The sequence below is a fragment of the Microcaecilia unicolor genome, chromosome 3 (genome assembly GCF_901765095.1).
Source record: "Microcaecilia unicolor chromosome 3, aMicUni1.1, whole genome shotgun sequence".
NCBI classification, from domain to species: domain Eukaryota; kingdom Metazoa; phylum Chordata; class Amphibia; order Gymnophiona; family Siphonopidae; genus Microcaecilia; species Microcaecilia unicolor.
The window spans coordinates 250,323,951-250,344,592 of NC_044033.1; the positions used below are offsets into that span (position 1 = coordinate 250,323,951).

Consider the following 20,642-nt stretch of genomic DNA (forward strand, 5'->3'; position numbering starts at 1 on the left):
CAACTTTTAAAAAATTGTGCTTTTAAAACTACAAAAATAAGAATACGTTGAACAAAAAATGAGGGCAAACTGAAATACCATGAAAGAAGGCTCTCACTGCCCTCAAAAGTAAAGGAGTTATTACAGGGTCTAGTATCTCTCTGAGTAAGTTTTGTTGTGATTAAGATAAGGGGAAATTCAGAATGATCCTGATTAAAATCACCTTTAGGAAAAGAGAGCGAGACCATACTTTAGCCACAGCACCCTCTGGTGGTGGAGCTGAAGATTGCACCTTGCTCCCTGCTGCTTGAGAATTTTAATTCTTTTATTTTTACCCTCTGTGGAATTTCAGTTGCAGGGGGATCAGGATCACCCACAGTCCCCTGTGACCACAGGAAGTTAAGCAATTTCACTTTTAAAATGAAGAAGGTTGAGCTGGCCAAACTTTTGGAGGGAGGATTTACAGAACTACAGAACAGGACAGCAGATAAAAGTCCCGTGTAATCACTGCTCAATCTCTCGACTTGCACAAGATGCCCTCTACCTGGGGCAAGACCTACCTGCTATCAGGAACTCATACACAAGACATCTCTGGAATACTTTCTCCTGCAGGTCCCATCAAGGGTATCACAGACTGCTAAGATACCAGGATATATTATGAAGACAGGGTTTCAGAAAGGGATAAGGGTGTGTGTGGGGGGACGTGAAGTCTGCTCTTTCAATTGCAGTATGGTTTTTCCATCAAGGATTTTATTTGCGACAGGCACAAAACCAGATTTAACATAACTCTCCAATACCCTACCCTCCCCATCACCATAAAAAATGTTACAGGATATCACAGATTGGATCAGCGCTAGAAAGAAGAGACCAGGACAGGGTGCTCTGTATGTAAACATTTTTACTATTAAGGAACAGGAATTGTTCAGGGGAAGGGGTGGGGGGCAAAACCATTACCAGACTTTCAGCGAAATACAGCAATAATCCTCAGAACCTTGCCCTCTCTTCAGGGCTGCCGGCCTACAACTGGGATGGTCAGTGCGTCTTAATCTGGCTCCGGGTCTCCTTGGCTTTCTCAGAATGTGCCCTTACGTGGTAAGGTTCATCAGTTGTGCTGCACCAGCAAACACTGAGATGAATCCCTGTCCCCCCCTCTCCTTCCCCCTCTGCACCATGAGATGAATCCTTTGCTCCATGAGGTGAATCCTTGACTCTTCCCGCTAACTGAGATGAATTCTTTAGTCCCCTGGTACCATGAGATGAATCCCTGACTCTTCCCTTGCACCATGAGATGAATCTCCAACTCTTCCCTGTCACCATGAGATGAATCTCCAACTCTTCCCTGTCACCTTGAGATGAACCTCCAACTCTTCCCTGTCACCTTGAGATGAACCCGACTGCCACTTGCTCTGGGGGAGAACTCCCTAACCCCCCATCCATGCAAAGAGATGAATCCCTGTCCTGCCCCCCACTCTGGGATGAAGCACCAGGGAGGGAATGAGGCCTCCCAGTGTCTCGCTGCAGATGCGCCAGTAGGCCAGTTAATTAGAGAGTGCCGGAACTCGGGCAGGTGGGCCAATGGGCTCTGCCAAGAGAGCTCAGAAATTAAAACTTGTAATGGGGGGGGGGGGGGGGGGAGAGGAGATGAGGGGGAGAAAGAAGGGAATGTAGGCGGATTCTTGAATGTTAAATTTTAAGAGTGCTCTGGTGAGTCAAGACACCTTGGAGAAGCTGTCAGACTGCAGGGAATGGGGTAGAGGTTGAAAATACACCACAGTCAAACCTCTCCACCAACAGCCCTCCCACTGGAGACACACCTTGCGGCTGGCCCAGATGATGGTAACCTGTGCAAACTCCTCCACCTCTCCCCCCAACATACATATGATAATTTGTAAAGAAAACACAGATTTGTTTTCTTGAACAGTCCAAGATCCATCCCCCCCTCCTTCCGTTCACTCTGCAGACATTAGGGGGTTAAAGCACTGCCCCTCATCTTACTTCCATGAAGGGGAGAGTGAGGTTTCACTGCAATATTAAGGAGGAGGTGTCTTGTTAGCATCCTACCCTCAGCTTGGGGAAGGTGCTGTCTTTTGTCAAGCTAACACAAAAGAGGGGGCCATGAGGAAACCAGTGCTCGGATCATAGTATTGCTGGGGGGAATCCCACACCTTGCCCCAGATTAGTTCAAAGATGTTTCTGCACTGGAATATCAGTTATCAAAAGTGAGGTGGGTCCATTTTCTTTAATAGGAGCTCGTTGTCCTTGGGGCTGGGGGTGGGGGAGGGAGGAAGTCAGGAGAGGGTCCCACTCCCTCCCACGATCATCCTGGCCTCGTCACTGCGGCTGCTCTGGCTGATGGTTGGAGGCCGTCTCTCCCTCTGTCTCTTCCGGCTCTTCATCTGAAACCCCTTCCAGGCGGTACGTCTGCCGAATTGTGCGTGTGAACTGGAGAGGGGCCCGCCTGGGACCAGGTGAGGAGAGAAAAGAAATAATAATCAGTAATAAGAATCATTACATAAGTACATAAGTGTCGCCATACTGGGACAGACCAAAGGTCCATCAAGCCCAGCATCCTGTTTCCAACAATGGCCAATCCAGGTCACAAATACCTGGCAAGATCCCAAAAAAGTACAAAACATTTTATACTGCTTATCCCAGAAAAAGTGGATTTTCCCCAATTTAATAAAGGTCTATGGACTTTTCCTTTAAGCAGCCGTCCAAACCTTTTTTAAACTCTGCTAAGCTAACCACCTTTACCACGTTCTCGGGCAACGAATTCCAGAGTTTAATAATAATAAATGTGCTTCTTCTGCATCATTCCCTACAGTGCCTCCTGCTGGGCGAGGCTCAGACTGCAAGAACTGTGAGCTCTCCCACATCCATTGCTCCTGCACCATTCCCTACAGTGCCTCCTGCTGGGAGAGGCTGAGACTACAGGAGCTGTGATATTTCCCCTTCCCTATTACTGTCCTACTCATAAACATCCCCTGCTAGAATTCTGTACAGGGCTTACAATTGAGACAGTTAATTCCCCATCTGACACACTGCTTTTTCAGCTAAATATTAAGAACTCAGCAGCCAAGGGGTACATAAGCTCACCCCCCTCTCTTCACACCCAGCTCGCTGCTTCAAAGGGCCAGCAACCTGGAAGCCAGGAGTAGGTGACTGGGCACAGCAACATGAGAGAGCCCCACCAACAGCAGGGGAGAGACAGACAGACAAGGCTCACTCTGTGCCGTGGCCTGTTCGCCAACACCTGGCACTGGTTCCATCTGCTGGACACAACAAGCAGAGCAGGGCACCACAGCAGACGTGCAGACAAAGCGAGCATCGAGACAGTGCTCACAGAAGCCTCTTCCAAGAGAGGAAAAAGATTAATAAGCTAGATGCAACCTGTTAAATCAGCCCTGTATCCTTCACCCCCTTTCTTTTCATTCCCTGTGCTTTGGAAGGGAGAGGGGGGGGGGGGGCCCACGAGTCATTGTCCCTCATCGGCAGTGGCGTACCAAGGGTGGGGCAGTCTGCCCCGGGTGCACGCTGCAAGGAGCAGCCGCGTGGCTGTCCACTCCGCCGGTTCCCTGCTCCTTCTGACGTTACTTCCTGTTCCGGGGCAAGGAACCGACGGAGCCGACAGCCGTGTGACTGCTCCCTGCACCCCTAGGATGCACTGGGGGGAGGGGGGAGGTGTGCAGCAGTGAGCCGACATAGGAATGTGAGCCACAGACCCTGTCCACTCCTGGCCCATGAGGACTCTCCAAATGCACAGTCGGTTTCAAGTCCTGATCGAAAGGGATGCAGGAAGGGTTATGTCATCCTCCGCATCTTTGTCCATCAACGCTTCCCTCCCACCCTTAAGGCTCACAAAGCAATGGCCACAAAGAGAACATCAGACCACACTAGGTCAGTGCCACACCATGCTAAAAGCCAGGCCAAACATACTTGTCCTGGAGTCGCTGCAGTTTCCTGTATAGGAAAAAGCAAAGGATGAGTGAAAGAGAAAGAGAGGTGGGGGGAGGGGGGCACACGTGGGTAGCTGTGACATTGCAGTGCCAGCTTTCATGTGAATTCTTCCTTGTGATAAAGTTTCTTGTGGGCATAAATCTATTTTAGACAGCAGAGGCCAAAAACGGCAACTGAAATAATAAGAATGAACAAAAATTTGGTTGCCCAAAAGGAGAGAGGCGGCAGGGAAATAAGAGAGATAGTCAAATATTTCAGAGGTATAAATCGGGGCACAAGGAGCAGAGGGAAGACTGTTCTAGAAAAAAAAAAGGGTTACAGGATGAGGCTTGAAGAGAACAGAAATCAGAAAGGGTGCTGGGTGTATGGAACGGCTGTTACCTGAGACGGTTTCGCAGTGTGTTCACTTCCCGGTTCATGGACTCTGCTGATTCTGTTACGTCCTCCAGATCCCTCTGCAACCGGCGCCGGCTGGAGTTGGCCCGTGATGCTTCCTCTTCAGCCTCCTCCAGCTGCCGTTTCAACTGCTTCAAACGGATTTGACTTTTCTCCATCTGTAAGGTGCAGAAGAGAGAGAGAAAGCTTTGCCAGGAGCTGCTGACCTCTACAAGTCAAGACAATCCAATCCAACACTCAAAACAGCAGGCACTGACCATTACAAGCCAACCCAACCCAATGCTCAACCAGCAAGCACTGACCACTACAAGCCAGTCCAACAATTAACCTGTGGAGAATGACTTCTACAAGCCAAGCCAACGCTCAGCCAGAAAGCAGTGACCATTACAATCCAATCCAACCCAACACAATGCTCAACCAGCAAGACCTGACACTACAAGCCAACTGAACAAACACTGATCACTGCAATCCAACCCAAACTTAAACAGTAAATACTAACCACTACAAGCCAAGATAAAATGCAACCAGCGAGCATACAATATAAAATTCTATCACTGGAACTCTACTGAGCAGACACAAAGCCAGCACCAATGTAAATCTACAAAGGACCATGGAGCACTGACACACAGCATCACACTCCCTTCAATAAAGACCAAGGGAATCCAGCAAAATCTACACTTGATTGGTCAGAACAAGCCTAGGATCAAGTATTTGCTGGCTTTAATGGGTCAGAAGAAGCCACTTCCATACCTGATCTTTGAATTGATCGGCGTTTCTCCGCTCCTCATCCACTTGCAAGAAGACTTCTTTCAGCTTCTTCTCCGCACGGCGCACCAACTTGTTGGATATGACACGATCCCTGACCAAAGACGGAAGGGCAGAGAAGCAGGTGTACAGCCAACGTTTTATATCCCTGCGTTCTTCCCCATCCTCCCCCCCCCCCCCCAGCAGCTCGGCAGGATCAATCCCCCACGCGAGGATGGAGGATGGGAATGGAGTGAGGGAGGAATCAGATACTGACTTTTATCATCCCACAAATAACCTGTGAATTCGAGTCAAGTTCTCCCTTCCCCCGTATGTGCAGGAGTAGCCAGATGACGCTGGACAAGTCACTTAACCCTCCATTGCAGGTACAAAATAAGTGCCTGTATATAATTTATAAACTGCTTTGATGTGGGTATATCAAAACCCACCATCCTTCCCTTACTCCCTGCCTCAGGCTGGATTATGTCTCCAGGCCTTGGCCTATCTAACATGGGCAGGATTATTCCTGCTGTTCCCTCCATCCACCCTATGACTCAACAGTTCCTCCCCCCCCCCCCCCCCCCCCCCCACTTCCCTCTCTGAAGAAAGCATTCCACAAGTGAATTTTAAGCAGCTAGAAGCAGCCACTTCACGACACACTGCTGCTCTCACCTGGATTCCTGCTCCAGCTGTTCCTCGAGTTGTGCTATCTTGGCTTCCAAGGAAGCTATGGCGATCTTATACTTGGAGCGGATGGAAGAGTCCAACTCATTAAGTTTCACCTTCAGCTCCTTGTTCTGTCGCTCCATCTGCTGCCGGGCATTCTCTGTTTTCTGAGAGAAGCTACGCTCAGCCGCCAGCTCTGTGGTCATCGTCTCTACCTGCAGAAGGGAGGGAAAGTGTGATTACAGAGTCCCCATGCTCAAGGGTCCCGAGTCCCCACCTCCTTCATCACATTCCTCCCCAGGATGCTGTCAGCCCATCCCTGGTCCTATGATAGGCAGATGTGGGGGTGGTGAGGGGTCTGTTGGATTACGATTTAAAGAGGTTGATCAACACGGAGAAAAGAGAGTCTCTCCGTCTGCTGGGAAAGAGGACCAGGCGGGGCTGGCCCAAAGTTATTTGACACCGTAGGTGAACCTTCAGATGTATGTCCCCTAGTCTTCCCCCCCCCCCCCCCCCCCCCCCCCGTGATCTGGGCACGGTTTTACCTGTAAGGCATATTTGCGGTATCTGTCATTTATCAGCTCCATGTTGCTCTGCTCCTCATCCAGATCCTCTTCCAGCTGAGCAATCCGGGCCTCCAGGGTTCGTTTCTCTTCCAGAAGTGCTGACCTTAAAAATGGAGGGAAGGAGAGGGAGCTACATTGAAGAATAAAATCCACTGTGTATCCCAAAACAAGGACAGTGCTGGGGAGGGGGGAGGGACTGACGCCCCTCTGTGTATTCCAGGACAGGGACAGTGCTGGGAAGGGGGAGGGACTGAAGCCCCCTGTGTATCCCCAGGACAGGGACTGACAGGAGAAGGGCGAGGGGCCGAGGGATCATTCCCTGTAAAATCCCAATTTGTGTCTTTTTCCTTCACTTACTTGCCACTGAGGCCATTGGCTATTTCGTCCGCTAGGTCATCCCGCTCCTGCTGGGCCTGCCTCTTTGCCCTTTCAGATGCAGCCAGGTCCTGTGTAGTATGACACAGTTATTCTCATACAACCATGAAGTAGCTTCCAAACCCCAGCACACATGGGATTCCTTACTTAGCAACATACACCCCGCCCCCTCCAAAGCACAAAACGTTCGGCGAAATCTATTGGAAATTACTGGCAACATCTTAAACTTCAAATCTCCTGACACTTTCATAAGTGGCTGCCTTGGTCTCCCAAACTATTTTACGACACTGGGTGCAGAATAAATGGTTAACAAAATATTTGGAAGGGTTAAGCCTCTTAACGTACCAAATCTATTGCCCAGATGTTATCTATGAGCTTTCAGCTGCCTCCCGGGTTCTTTCGCCTACATCTTTCTGGGATCTGCAGTATTGTCCTCCTGTCCTCACATGCTCCCTCCTTTTCCCCTAACAACATACCTCCTGGAGCTGCAGCAGCTCTGCCTCTAGGCTCTTCAACCGCTTCTCGTTCTCCCGGGACTGGAGGAAGAGCTCCTCACGGGATGCTCGGGACTCTTCCACTTCTCGCCACAGTTCTTTCATCTGGAGCTGCAAAAAATGAAGTTGCCGAAGTTAATGGCATAAAGCTATATATCACCTAAAACAATAGGTAGACGTGGCCAACAGGTTATCACCCTCACAAGATAGATGAACCAATATCCCTCAAGAGAGAAAGGAGAGGAAAATACCAACAACAACAAAAAAACTATTTCCAAGGACTTAATCTACAAGGAGATTCAGAAGAAGCAGCAGCTGGGGAGAGGATGGTGGAGGTGGCTCCATCCTTAAGCAGTGGCGTACCTAGGGTAGTTGACACCCGGGGCCGGTCATTTTTTAACACCCCCTCCCCCCCAAATCCAGTACTAGGCATGCCGAGAATACAAAACAGTCAGGACCTATAGAGCAATTCTACCATACCATAAACAGTCATTTGTACGAGTCACACAAGGAAAAGGAAAGCATCTTAAACACTACAGTGAGCACTAGAACATCAATTCACCTATTGTAAAACGAAACCAGACAGAATAATACAGATCGTAGATCCTGCACAGTCAATGCCAACTGAAAGCCATGTCTTTTTCACAAACACAGATACACCCTAATCCACTATAGAATAAGTAATCATAAACTTTCTATTTAGACAAAAATTAAACTGAACCCCCAAGATGCCAGACACTGCATACAACGCAACACCACAGAAACAGAAACTGTCCCCTAGTACTGTGCAAAATATAAAGACAGCAGATGTAAATTTGAAAAAAACTAACAAGTACCAATCACCACTTTACAAATTAACAAATAGAAATAAAACAAATATAGAAAGTAAAATAATACCATTTTATTGGACTAATACATTTAGCTTTCAGAGGCCAAAATCTCTGTCCTCGGGTCAGCACAGTATAGTGCTGTTACAGTATCCTATCCTGACCTGAGGAAGGGGGTTTTGTTCTCCGAAAGTTAGTCAAAATGTATTAAAATTAGTCCAATAAAAAGATTACCTTATTTACATGTTCTATTATAAACATTTAACACATCTACAATACTTTATCCTAAAGCAAAAAAAATAAAAAAATATATTTTATTTACAGTTTGTTGTCTCTGGTTTCTGCTTTCCTCATCTTCTTTTCACTGTCTTCCTTCCATCCAGCATCTGTCTTCACTCTCTCTCTCTCTCTGCCATCCAGTGTCTGCCCTCTCTGCCGTCCCTTCCATCCACTGCCTGCCCTTTCTCTCTGCCCCTTCAATCCACCATTTGCCCTCCCTCTCCCATCCATCCAGGGTCTGCCCTCCCTCTCGCTCCCCCTTCCATCTAGGATCTGTCCCCTCTCTCTCTCTATGCCTCTTTTTTCAGCCCCCAGTTCCAGCCCCCTTCTCCCCTCCCCTTCTCCTGTCTGAGACCCCCACCCCAGTCCCCTTCTCCCCTCCCCTGTCTGAGACCCCCACCCCAGTCCCCTTCTCTCCTCTGAACACCCCCACCCCAGTCCCCTTCTCCCCTTCCCTTCTCCCCTCTGAGATCCCCACCCCAGTCCCCTTCTCCCCTCCCCTTTTCCCCTCTGAACACCCCCACCTCAGTCCCCTTCTCCCCTCCCCTGTCTGAGATCCCCACCCCAGTCCCCTTCTCCCCTCCCCTTCTCCCCTCTGAGATCCCCACCCCAGTCTCCTTCTCCCCTCCCAACACCCCCACCCCAGTCCCCTTCTCCCCTCTGAGATCCCCACCCCAGTCCCCTTCTCCCCTCCCCTGTCTGAGACCTCCACCCCAGTCCCCTTCTCCCCTCTGAACACCCCCACCCGAGTCCCTTTCGCCCCTCTCCTTCCCCACCTCAGTCCCGTTAAAACCGGCGAAGCAGCGTCGCAGGCAGCGCCTCGTGCCCTGCTTGTAAAAAAAAAAAATCAAATCTCCTTCCTTCTCGTCTTGACGTCGACTCGTCGATGTCAAGACGAGGAGGAGAAGGAAGGAGATTTTATTTTTTTTTTACAAGCAGGGCGCGAGGCGCTGCCTGCGACGCTGCTTCGCCGGTTTTTTTAATGTGCGGCGCCGCGGGAACAGCCACGGGAGGCGGCGGGAGCGGAGCACCCCCCACCCACTGGCACCCGGGGCGGACCGCCCCCACCGCCCCCCCCTTGGTACGCCACTGTCCTTAAGACTAGGGTGCTATCAATGACAGGTGTGCATGCAATGGAAGGTCCAAGCTGACCCTAGCTAAGACCATATTCCAAACATAGCAAGTTTCTCGGCCTTCCTGCTGGCTTGGGAAAATGGAGGAAATCCTGTTCTGTGATTATAAAGCCCAACTAGGGTGTGGCAGAACTAGACATACAACAATCAAGCATGATGAAATGGAGCAATGGAAAGGGAAGTAGTAACCTCTACAGCCACACACGCCAAGACAGGAAGGGCCAACCAACTCAAAACTGACCCACTACACCTTCTGGACCCTTACCTGTAACTTCTTCAGCTGTTTCAGGGCTTCTTCCCTGCCTTTGTTGGCAGCGTCTATCTGGCTCTCTAAGTCCTGCAGGTCCATTTCGAGCTTCTTCTTGACAGCGATGGCTTGGTTCTTCTGCTTGCGCTCATCTTCCAACTCGACCTCCAAGTCCCGTACCTGCCGAGAAGAAGGAAGGCCAAACTAGCTGTAAGCAGGGCACAAGGATGAACGGGCTGCAAATTTCAAATTTAGCTCTGGGTACACAACAGACCAGGCCTGCAACACAGAAAAAAGCTTAAACCACCCTTGTAAGAGAAACTAAGATGGGGTCAGTAGGTGGGATAGACAGGGAGGGAAGGGGAGGCAGAAGGGCTCCGAGGGATATGGTCAGAATCAAGAGGAAGGCAAGGAAAATGACTGCCCAATTCTTTACAGACCATGGTGGTTTGGTCTTTTACCATCTTGTATGAAATACTACATAACCTCTACTGTGTATGTGTGGTTTCATCAACTATCACCATGTGTTGTCTCTGTTCCCAGCCTCTCTTCGCACCTGTTTGAAGAGCAGCCTTTTCTTCTCATCATTGGAGTCATCCCGGTTCTGGAGGTCCCTTTCAAACTGGGCCTTCATGGCCTGCATGTTCACCTCCAGCCTCAACTTCCCATCTTCTATGCCTTGCAGTTCATCCTCCAGCTCCTCCATCTGGGCCTTCATCTCCTGGACCTGCTGTTCCAAGGCACGTTTGGCCCTCTCCAGCTCATGGACCTAGAAATGCGAGAAGGTTGGTTACCAGCAAAGCCAAGGCGTGGTGTAGACTCATGAAAACCCTGCAGAACCAGAGCATATCTAGAACATCATAGCCTCGATCCCAGTTTAGAAGACCTTATGCAACCAGAGCATATCTAGAACTTGCTATTCTAGATCCCAGAGCACAAAGACCATTTCTGAGCCCAACCTTAGAAAGAGAACTTATTTTGGGATCTGGGACATAACCAGGAGATGAAGATTTACCCAAACCTTTCCCATATTTAGAGCTTCTATGAATGAAGCCTGTGGAGTATGTTTATACTGAACTGAAAGTAATTTGGCAGCAGAAGTCCTCAGGAACTACCATTTGCTCAGTCACTCTCTTTCATTGAGTTTCCGCACACATTTAGTTGAATTAAATAATAGCTCTCTCGTTCTGTTTGTGGACAAGCTTTCCGCCACCAGCACACTGAACAGGCTATGGAATGATATTTCTGGTCTTCCTTCATGACTGCGTGTTATAGATTCAACTCGATCCTGGTTCCTAGACCTGCAAGAGAAGCCCAGGTATCAGTAGGAGGTCTCTTACGTTCTTGCCCACATCATCCTTGGAGCTGACCAGGTCATCCATCTCAGCACGAAGCTGCTTGTTGTGTCTCTCCAGCTCATCCTTGTGCTCCAATGCCTCCTCCAGGGCCCGGCTCAGAGACAGCGCCTTGGTCTCCTTCTCCCGTGCTTCAGCCTCTGCCCGGTCTCGCTCATCGGCATAGCGGGAGGAGATGTTCTTTTCCTCTGCCAGCATCTGTATATGCAAAAAGAGAGTTAGGAGGAGGTAGAAAGTTCCATGGTGGAGACCCTGGTCTCTCCCCACTGTGGCTTCTAACGTAAATTTGTCAAACAGCAAAAAAAAATAGGAACCACCTTTAAAATATTGAGTGAAAAATATCATGCATACGAGTTTGGTAGAAACAGGTATCGGTGGCACAGTATTTACATGGTTCAACATGGTTCAAATCCTATTTGTCAGACAGACAACAATCAGTTCTGTTCAGCAACAGCACATCATTACCTTGGACACAACGCTGCGTTTCGGCCTAAAAGGCCTGCATAAGAAATCTTCGCAAATGAAAGGATTTCTAAATCTTCAGACCAGATTTGTACGTTCATGTTGTCCATCACAAAGGTCTTTCTCAAGACCATCTGACTGATTTATTTTGAATATACCGATTCTGAAGATTTAGAAATCCTTTTATTAAGAAGTCTCCCGATGCAGGCCTTTTAGGCCGAAACACAAGGTTGTGTCGAGTCTTTGATCGATAAATCTCCCTAAGTACAAGATTGTCCTTTCCGTCTCTGGAGTCCGTGGTCATTCTCTCACTTCTTTCTTCTGTTCCTGAAGCACAGTGCCACCTAGTTGTTGGATGATGTACAGCCACTCAAAACAGAGGCAACTGCTGAAAATGTGCTCATCGATCTTTTTGTGGCCTGACCTCATCATCACGGCCCAATAAAGCTGTGTGACACCCCTCCCCCTCGATGGTACAGACTGATGATGCACTTAGCCAGATTCCACCCAGGTCATGACCCCAAGCACAGGTTATGTGACCATATTTGGGGTCCCCCAGTTTCTGATTAAGGGCCCTAGTTTCAGCCGAATATATGGCCTAAGTTTTCAGTAGAAAGTTCACCCTAATTTAGGAGTCTAAAAGTCACACTTATTAATTTAGGCCTGAAATTCATTGGCCTAGATTTATGAGCCTATTGCTGGATATCAGTACTAAGCTCATAACTTCTTTTCCTGCCCTAAATCTTCCTCTGTTGCCACTTTTTAGGCTTCGAAATTTAGGAGTTTAGTGACATTTTGAATAAAACTTTAGGCCTTCAGTTCTTGTAAATTTTCAAAGAGGCCAATTTAAGAGCCTAACTCACAAAGTTAGAAGCATAAATTCTTTAAATATTGGGCCCTGAGAGAGAGAGACAGCAGCATGAAGAGAACCTCGTAGGGATGCCGCTTTTAAAAAGGCTTTTTATCGTTTTTACTCCAACTACAAAATCAAAGGGATGCCCAAAGTACAACCCTAGATTAAGGATCTCCACTTTTATTTCCACCCCACCTCCCATTACTGCCCCGGCGTGTCCATGCAATGGCCTACCTGGTCAAATTTCTTCTGCTTCTTCTCCAGGTTGGAGACGATTTGCCGTTGATTGTCTAAGTCGACTGTCAAATCATCCAGCTCCTGCTGCAGCCGGTTCCGGGTCTTCTCCAGCTTGTCGTTAACTTGGGCCTTCTCATCCATGCGCTGGACCAGCAGCTCCACCTCCTTGGCCGTCTTCTTCTTGGCCTCTTCCAGGGTCTCCACCAGGCCACTATCATCCTCCATCTTCTTCTTCGTTTCCAGGAGCTAGAGGGGGGTAACCAGATGGATGTCAGTTCTGTCTACAAAGTGCGGAATTGGATTGACTTGCTCCAGAGATGGCCTCGGGCAGTTTCGTAGGTTGAAGACACTTAGGGGGGCAGTTCTATACAGAGCATTAAAAATTAGACACCCCAAATTGAGGCGCTAAGCTAGCATTTCTATGAAGGCAAATATGTGCATTGAATTCGTTATAAAATACTAGTTAGGCATGACCACTTATGCGTCCTCTGCAGCAGGTGTAAAAGGGCGTGCCTACCTGCAGCAGTTATGCCCCTCCCATGTGATACCACCTTTACATTAACGCACTAGAACACTTAGGGGTTGATATTCAGTGCGATTTAACCATCTCCTTACCGGGGAAATCACCCGTTTATGTTTTAAGTTTTTTGTTTTTTAATTTTTATGAAGTCTTTATTGGTAAATAATACACAAATTATGAAACAGGACATATCATTCAATTCATGATACAGTCAATGAAATAGCACTCAACTCCAGTGCTTTATGTTTTACGTTTTATTAAGACTTGCTATACTGCTCAACTGCCAAGGCAGAGCAGAGCGGTTTACGTAAAAATTATAACAGAGATAATTTTTTTTAAAGGAAAGGAACGCTGTACAAAAAAAAAAATTTGAAAAGCCGATTCATTCACACTTAAGAGACTAGGACAACAGAAAGCTGGTCGCTCAGCCTGTTTGGGGATAACCGGTCATTTTCAGTGGCACTTAACTGGTTAGCGTTGAACTCAAGACTGGCTATTCTGGGCGTGTTCTGGGGACGGAGTAAGCATTTGGCCAGGTTAACTGCATAAAAAAGTCTGTCCTATGTTTACGTGACAATCCATACCCGATTAAGCGCTGAATATCAGACTTAACAAGCTCCGCTGGAGCCTGGATGTGGCCTGGCGCAATAATTTAACCAGTTCTACGGCTGGTACAGGTGGACAGGCCTAAATAAGAGGTGTGCATGCCAAGCGCCCTGGTAGCAATGACTGAAAGTAGCAGGCCTGGCCGCCTTTACCTGTTGCTGTAAGGCCTGGATTTGCCGGCTGAGCTGGGCCTTGGCTGCTTCCTCGTCCTCCAGCTGTTCTACCAGGCCGCTCTTCTCCTCTTCCATCTGCCGCACCCGGGAGCTGAAGTTCAGCTTCTGTCGCGTCTCCTCCTGCAGCAGCTCCTGCCAGAGAGAAAGCCAGGCCACTCGGTCAACACATGCTGCTCCTCACACTGACGAGGCCTCCTCCTCCTCCTCCCCCCCCCCCCCCAACACACTTAGGGGTAGATGCATCAAGCAAACGTAAAAAAATCAAAATCGTTAAAGGCCCTAACGATTTTTAAAAAACGAAGAATGCACCAAAAAAAAAAAGTCACACATGCTCAGATCGGTATAGAAACGTACAATGTATCAAAGAATCACAATACACATCGTTAATCGGCCCCCAAATCATGCGCAGAGCAGCCAAGCGTTATGTTAGCTGCTCTGCGCATGCCACAAACAGTCAAAACACAGTCAAATCACAAGCACATGGCTCCCAAATCAAAACAAAAAGAAAAAAAAAGGGTCGGGAGGGGGCAAGGGCGCTCATCAGGAGCGTCCTGTACGGACGGCCTTGCCCCCCCCCCCCCGCTGCTCCCCACTTTCCGCCGCTCCCCCCACCCCGAAAAAGCAAAATTCGAGCAGCCCCTGCCCCCCTCCCTTCCTCACTACTCTCTCACCTCAACTCCGCCTCCCGACATCCTCCGTCCTGTGCCCCGCCCCCTTTTGGGGTCGTCGCCGCCATTCCCCTCCTCCATCGGGCCCCCTCCCTCTTACCGGGCCCGTGCAGCGCCTCTCTCCTCTGTCCGAAGGCGCTGCACGGGCAAGAAGAAAGCCTGATGCCTGCCTTCGCCCAGCTTCGATGGCGCGTCTTTCTCCTGCTGGGCCCGCCCCTGTCTGACGTCGGTTACCTACGTAGTTACTGACGTCAGACAGGGGCGGGCCCAGCAGGAGAAAGACGCGCCATCGAAGCTGGGCGAAGGCAGGCATCAGGCTTTCTTCTTGCCCGTGCAGCGCCTTCGGACAGAGGAGAGAGGCGCTGCACGGGCCCGGTAAGAGGGAGGGGGCCCGATGGAGGAGGGGAATGGCGGCGACGACCCCAAAAGGGGGCGGGGCACAGGACGGAGGATGTCGGGAGGCGGAGCTGAGGTGAGAGAGTAGTGAGGAAGGGCGGGGGGCAGGGGCTGCTCGAATTTTGCTTTTTCGGGGTGGGGGGAGCGGCGGAAAGTGGGGAGCAGCGGGGGGGGGGGCAAGGCCGTCCGTACAGGACGCTCCTGATGAGCGCCCTTGCCCCCTCCCGACCCTTTTTTTTATTTTTATTTATTTATGTTTTTCTGACGTCCTTTGGACCAATCACAGCGCTTTTAGCTCTGCTAATGCGCTGGGATTGGCTCAAAGTTTGTTTATTTTTTCTCTTAATGATTTTTCCTGGCACAGAGCTGTCCTAACGAGTGGTCCAGACCTGTCGTTAGTTTTCCTGCCTTTTTCCTGCGTAAAGGCAATCGGAAAAGGTTAGTGCATGTCGTTTCAATGGGGTTTTCACACTAATTGCTCATCTCCATTCCGTTTTCGTTAGCTGCTGGCTTCCTCGGTAAAAGCCCTTTGATGCATGCAACGGATCAAATTTTCCTCGTTGGAGAGTCATTAAAGGCTCATTTAGCTTTAGTGCATCTGCCCCTTATTCCTTTGCAGCATCACCTCCTCAGGCAACTAAAGAGAACTCGAAATTTCTCACCAGCTTTAACATATCAAGAACTTTGATGTCAAATTTCAGAGGAGGAAGAAGAAACCACAAAGTGTGTGTGTGTGGGGGGGGGGGGTGGGGGGGGGGTGGCTGTGAAAGGATGATGTTAGAGATGAGTACCTGAGTATCCTGTAGATGTGACTGGATGCTGGACAGCTCCTTGGACAACTTGAGAGACTTTGATTCTGTGGATCCCAGTGTTCCTGAGACGCTGTCCAACTCTGTCTGCAGAAAGAGACAAATCGAGGCTGGTTAGAGGGGGCTATCTCAGGCTCTCAGTGGGTACGAGCCCTACTCGTTCGCTTAACATACAACTCCATTGGTTAAACTTCCTTCCCATGTAACCCCCTGCTGACCTGCAGATCTCAAAGTGACACCTACCCTGAGATACAGTAGCCCCTTGTTGGAATTCACCACACCCAACTCAAAATAGCCTTTCTCCGAACTCACAGGCATCCCTAAAGCCTCCCCTCCATCCTGTTGACATTTCTTTTGCTCCCAAAACTTGATCCCCATGATACAAAGAAGTTTTCACCAGTACCACTGAGTGACGCAAACCCCACTCCTTCATCTATCACACACCCTCTTTTCTCTGCAAGGTCACTTCTACGATGCCATGAGACATTTCTTCACGATGCCATGAGACATTTATTATATTTGTATCCCGCACTTTCCCACTAAAAGTAGGCTCAATGCGGCTTACATAGTAATAGGTAACACAGAATTCTGTTATGTAAAGTAGGAAATTAAGTATATGGCACATTGTTGACATAAGACCCTGTCCAGCACCTTGGATGAAGCCAGGCCTCATGCCTTCTCCAAGCATGTATCTCGCTTTTCTCCAGCAGGGGCCGGATAACTGAGCCACCTTGTCAGCACTCACCTGTAGTTTCTGCAGCTTGTCAGCCAGCTCGGTCTTAGCCCGCTCGCTCTCGACAGAGCGGGTCTGCAGCTCCGACACCTGCCCCTCCAGCTTCTTGCGTCGCTGCTCGGACTCCAACTTGGAGGACTGCAGGGACTTCACCTCCTTCACCAGGTCAACGTTCTCGGTCTCCAGGGCCTGCTTCACCTTCTCTAGGTTCACCTTGAACTGCAGAGAGAGGAAGAAGCCTGCTAAGTACTCGGCACAAGGCGGAAAGAACCTCACTGGAGCTCAGATGTTACACAGACAATATTTAGCACCACTCAATCTGTGGCATAAATGCACAGGAGACACATCTCTTTCAACTGAAACAAAGCTCTGGGATGAGGGGACATAGGTTGAAGGTGAAAGAAGAAATCTTAAGGAAATATTTCTTTAGGGAAAGGGTGGTGATGTGTGGAACAGGATCCTGGTGGAAGCAGCAGAGATGAAAACTGAGTCTGAATTCATGAAAGAATGGGACAGGCATAGGATCTCTGAGGGAGAGGAAGGGGACAGTGGAGGAGTAGCCTAATAGTCAGTGCAGGAGACTTTGATCCTGGGGAACTGGGTTCGATTCCCACTGCTGCTCCTTGTGACTCTGTGACTTAACCCTCCATTGCCCTAGGTACAAATAAGTACATGTATATACTATGTAAACCACTTTCATTGTAACCAAGACAGGCAGTATATCAAGTCCCATCCCCTTTCCCCTAGCTGGTATGGCTGGAAAGACCGGATGGGCCAAATGATCTTTATCTGTATCATTTTCTATGTTTAGAGGATCTCTGAGGAAGAGGAAGGGATTTGTAGAGATTAGTAGTTGGTGTAGATGGACAGACTGGATAGGCCGTATGGTCTTTATCTGTGTCATTTTCTATGGTTCTATGTACAGAGGATCTCTGAGGGAGAGGAAGGGAATGTAGAGATTAGTAGTTGGTGTGGATGGACAGAATGGATAGGCTGTATGAACTTATTTGTCATCATTTTCTATGGTTCTAGTGCCTTGGTTTTGATCCCCAGAAATTCTGTATTCGTTATTATTCCTCCACTGGAAACCCATGTGGGGGTCTCTGCCTGCAGGTTAAAACCACAGCACACCAGCTTCTCAAGTGCCCACAGGGGACATCCACAGGGAGGTCCACGTTCCACCAGTGTCACAGCCTTCTGACAGAAGCTGGACTTTGCCCTTATCCACCTAACCACCACCAAATTAGTAGCTTGTAGAGCCAGTCTCTGCTTTTGGGCTCCCCTGTACCCCCCCCCCCCCCCAGTGCCTCTATGAACTTGTGATTCCATAACCAAGAATCAAGTTTGCATGTCTACAAAAACGTGTAGATCACAAAACAATAAATCCCCAACCCTATCAGAATCCTCACCTTCCCCTCCCCCAACATGTCCTGAAAATTTCCTGCGAATCAACCCAAGCTGCAAATTATGAGTATGGGATGTAGACACAAAGCAATCCCAGGTGTCTCCTTCCCTTCAGAAAGCAAGCCAAGCCTTGCTAACAATATGGGATTAACTCAATCCTGGCCCTTTATGATACAGGGCTGGTTGGCAGCCCTTGCTTACCCTACGTGACTGCTCCAGCTGGTCTGAGAGCTCGTCCAAAGCAGTACTGTGCCGTTGTCGCATCTCCAGCACCTGAGCCTCATGAACTTTGACCTCATCTTCCATAACCTTCTTCAGTTGGGTCACTTCTTGCTCTCTTTTCGTCCTGCAGATGGGAGTCAAAATGGGTTATTACTGGACTGTCGATGTATAAACAACCCCCCCCTCCCAAATCTCCACAAGGTACACAATGTGCAGCAAGGCACCAAAGATGACACAAGGATGAGCAGACGACGTTCCGATCAGTAAAAAGCAGTAAGGTTTTTCAAGACCAGAGCATACGCTTCATTACTCCTTTACATTGTGACGGACAATTCAACAAGTGGATGACCCTATTTGATACATGAGACTCCTGATGCAGCCTAGTCGGCTGAAACACAGCTGTGTCGAGTTCAGAACAATCTGTAATAAACTGTTTTTACTGATTGGAACGTCATCCGCTCATCCTTGTATAATCTTCACTGTCTTGCTTCATATTATTAATGGACTGTCCCACTCCTCCACCCCTGCTTCCTTCCACATATTGGGGGAGGGGGGGAAGGGGGTTTCCAATAGATGCGTTGCCCACCTGAGCTCCTGTTGTGTTGCTGTAGAATCCAAGGTGTCCTCCAGCTCCGTCTTCAGCGCCTCCAGCTCTTCACCCAGGTCACGGCGCTGCTTTTCCGCCTTGGCGCGAGAGGCCTTCTCCGACTCCACATCCTCCTGCAGCTCTGCCAGCTGGGCCTGCAGCTCCCGGAGGGTCTTCAGGACACTGTTCTTCTGCCCAGCTTCATCTTCCACTCTGAGCCGGGAGAAGGGGAGAGGGAGAAGTGGACAGGAAGTGAAGAGAGGGAGAGAGGGTTAGAATGACATGAGAGAGAACATCTTTCAATGTCTAGGATCACACAAGGTCCTCGTAATCAGTCAAGGTGACCTCTGAAAGGGTTCTGTGTAGTCTCAGAAACTCACACACCTCTTCATCTCTAGATAAATGGCATGAGCTTCCGAAACTGCACAACTCCCTTCTTCCAACATGATAAATATGAAAATGTAGGGATGAGGGGGTGGTGGGTTTAGGAAAAGGGTCTGACTTTCACCTAAGTTTTAGCTCACTGTTGCAAAATGACCAGAAGATGGAAGCATAAACACCTGAAGGGCAGCTCTCTTTCAATTCAAAGGAAATTTTGGAATGATGGGGCATAGGATGAAGGTGAAAAGGCATCAAGTCAGGAGGAATCTAAGGAAATAATTCTTTATGGAAAGAATGATGGAGGTGTGGAACAATCTCCCAATGGAGGTGGTGGAGACAAGGACTGTATCTGAATTCAAGAAAGCTTGGGACAAGTACTCGGAATCTCTCAGGAAGAGGAAGGGATTGAAGAGATTAGTAGGCTAAACCGGTAGTGCAACCAAAACACTGAAAAGGGGCTGCATTTTGAATGACACAAATGGAATTCGCTGCCACAGAATGTAGTAAAAGTGGTTAGCTTAGCGGGGTTTAAAAAAAGATTTGGATGGCTTCCTAAAGGAAAAGTCCATAAGCCATTATTAAAATGGACTTGGGGAAAATCCACTGCTTATTTCTAGGATAAGCAGCATAAAATGTATTGCACTTTTTTGGGATCTTGCCAGGTATTTGTGGCCTGGGTTGGCCACTGTTGGACACGGGATGCTGGGCTTGATGGACCTTCAGTCTGTCCCAGTATGGCAATACTTATGTAAGCTGTCTGTTACCCTTAATGGGGGTACCAGGGTACAGCACATCATGACAACAGAGACTGGACGCTCTCGTCATGTGTTGTCCACAAGAAAAATCAGCCTCAGCTAGAATCGAGCGAAGCTGCCACTGCCAAAGACAATACATTTCAAGTTAATCCTCAGTCTGAAATCTCCCCTCCTTATCCACAACCTCTAGTCCAGATCCTTAGGGGTGATAAAGGTTCCCTTCTGCCCTTCAGTATGAGTGATTAGTGAGCCAAGATAGAGACAGAGAGACCCTGGAGGACTGGCCTGGCCCCAACCCATTTCCACCTGCTTGACGCACCTGGCAAGAGCGGCCTGCAGTTCTTCCTCTTTGGCCGCCAACTGCTGCTTCAGTTCTTCGATCTGCTGCTGGAGCTCCAGGAGCTGGTCTTGCAGGTCCGTGGTTTCACCGTCAAGCTTCCGTTTCATCTTCTCCATCTCCTGCCTGCCTTTCTCCTCTTTCTTCAGCCGGTCTGAAGAACAGGATCGAACAGCCTCGAGCTTAGTTAAGATGCTACCCATGTTAGGCTACAAGTTGAAACCCTTCCAGGCCACAAACGTATTAGTAACTCCCCATCGGGACTGCAATTCCCTCTACAGTTCATGCCTGACAACCATAGGCATGGGTTGGGGGTTATGCCCCCATCACAAACGTTCAAGGTAGTTAGGTTGTATTTTCTCTCCCCACCAATGTTATGTCCTTAGCTCTAAACAGGAAAAGCTAGGCCCGTGCTACCAACTTAATTTGACACTAGGCAGCATGAAAGGATATGATGTCATTATGCTCAAGTAATATGAACC

General features: G+C 48.9%; 1 protein-coding gene across 4 annotated transcripts in view; it reads right to left on the reverse strand.

Moving 5' to 3' along the window:
• Nucleotides 1–860: 860 nt before the first annotated feature.
• LOC115466455 (myosin-10-like) overlaps nucleotides 861–20,642 on the reverse strand; it is a 103,076-nt gene continuing 83,294 nt past the window's right edge. For 2 of the 4 annotated variants that reach the window (XM_030197682.1, XM_030197681.1), the window contains exons 26-43: nucleotides 20,143–20,314; nucleotides 18,688–18,900; nucleotides 18,081–18,225; nucleotides 16,488–16,694; nucleotides 15,725–15,829; nucleotides 13,849–14,001; nucleotides 12,568–12,816; nucleotides 11,004–11,216; nucleotides 10,220–10,432; nucleotides 9,682–9,843; nucleotides 7,160–7,288; nucleotides 6,666–6,754; nucleotides 6,288–6,411; nucleotides 5,749–5,957; nucleotides 5,083–5,191; nucleotides 4,318–4,490; nucleotides 3,916–3,939; nucleotides 861–2,437 (exon numbers count right to left, since the gene is read on the reverse strand). In XM_030197682.1, coding sequence (XP_030053542.1) covers nucleotides 2,311–2,437; nucleotides 3,916–3,939; nucleotides 4,318–4,490; nucleotides 5,083–5,191; nucleotides 5,749–5,957; nucleotides 6,288–6,411; nucleotides 6,666–6,754; nucleotides 7,160–7,288; nucleotides 9,682–9,843; nucleotides 10,220–10,432; nucleotides 11,004–11,216; nucleotides 12,568–12,816; nucleotides 13,849–14,001; nucleotides 15,725–15,829; nucleotides 16,488–16,694; nucleotides 18,081–18,225; nucleotides 18,688–18,900; nucleotides 20,143–20,314 — 2,816 coding nt within the window. In that variant the 3' untranslated portion in view covers nucleotides 861–2,310. Of the gene's footprint in view, nucleotides 2,438–3,915; nucleotides 3,940–4,313; nucleotides 4,491–5,082; nucleotides 5,192–5,748; nucleotides 5,958–6,287; nucleotides 6,412–6,665; nucleotides 6,755–7,159; nucleotides 7,289–9,681; nucleotides 9,844–10,219; nucleotides 10,433–11,003; nucleotides 11,217–12,567; nucleotides 12,817–13,848; nucleotides 14,002–15,724; nucleotides 15,830–16,487; nucleotides 16,695–18,080; nucleotides 18,226–18,687; nucleotides 18,901–20,142; nucleotides 20,315–20,642 lie in introns of those variants that run through there. The other 2 variants (XM_030197683.1, XM_030197684.1) reach the window with 2 other exon arrangements.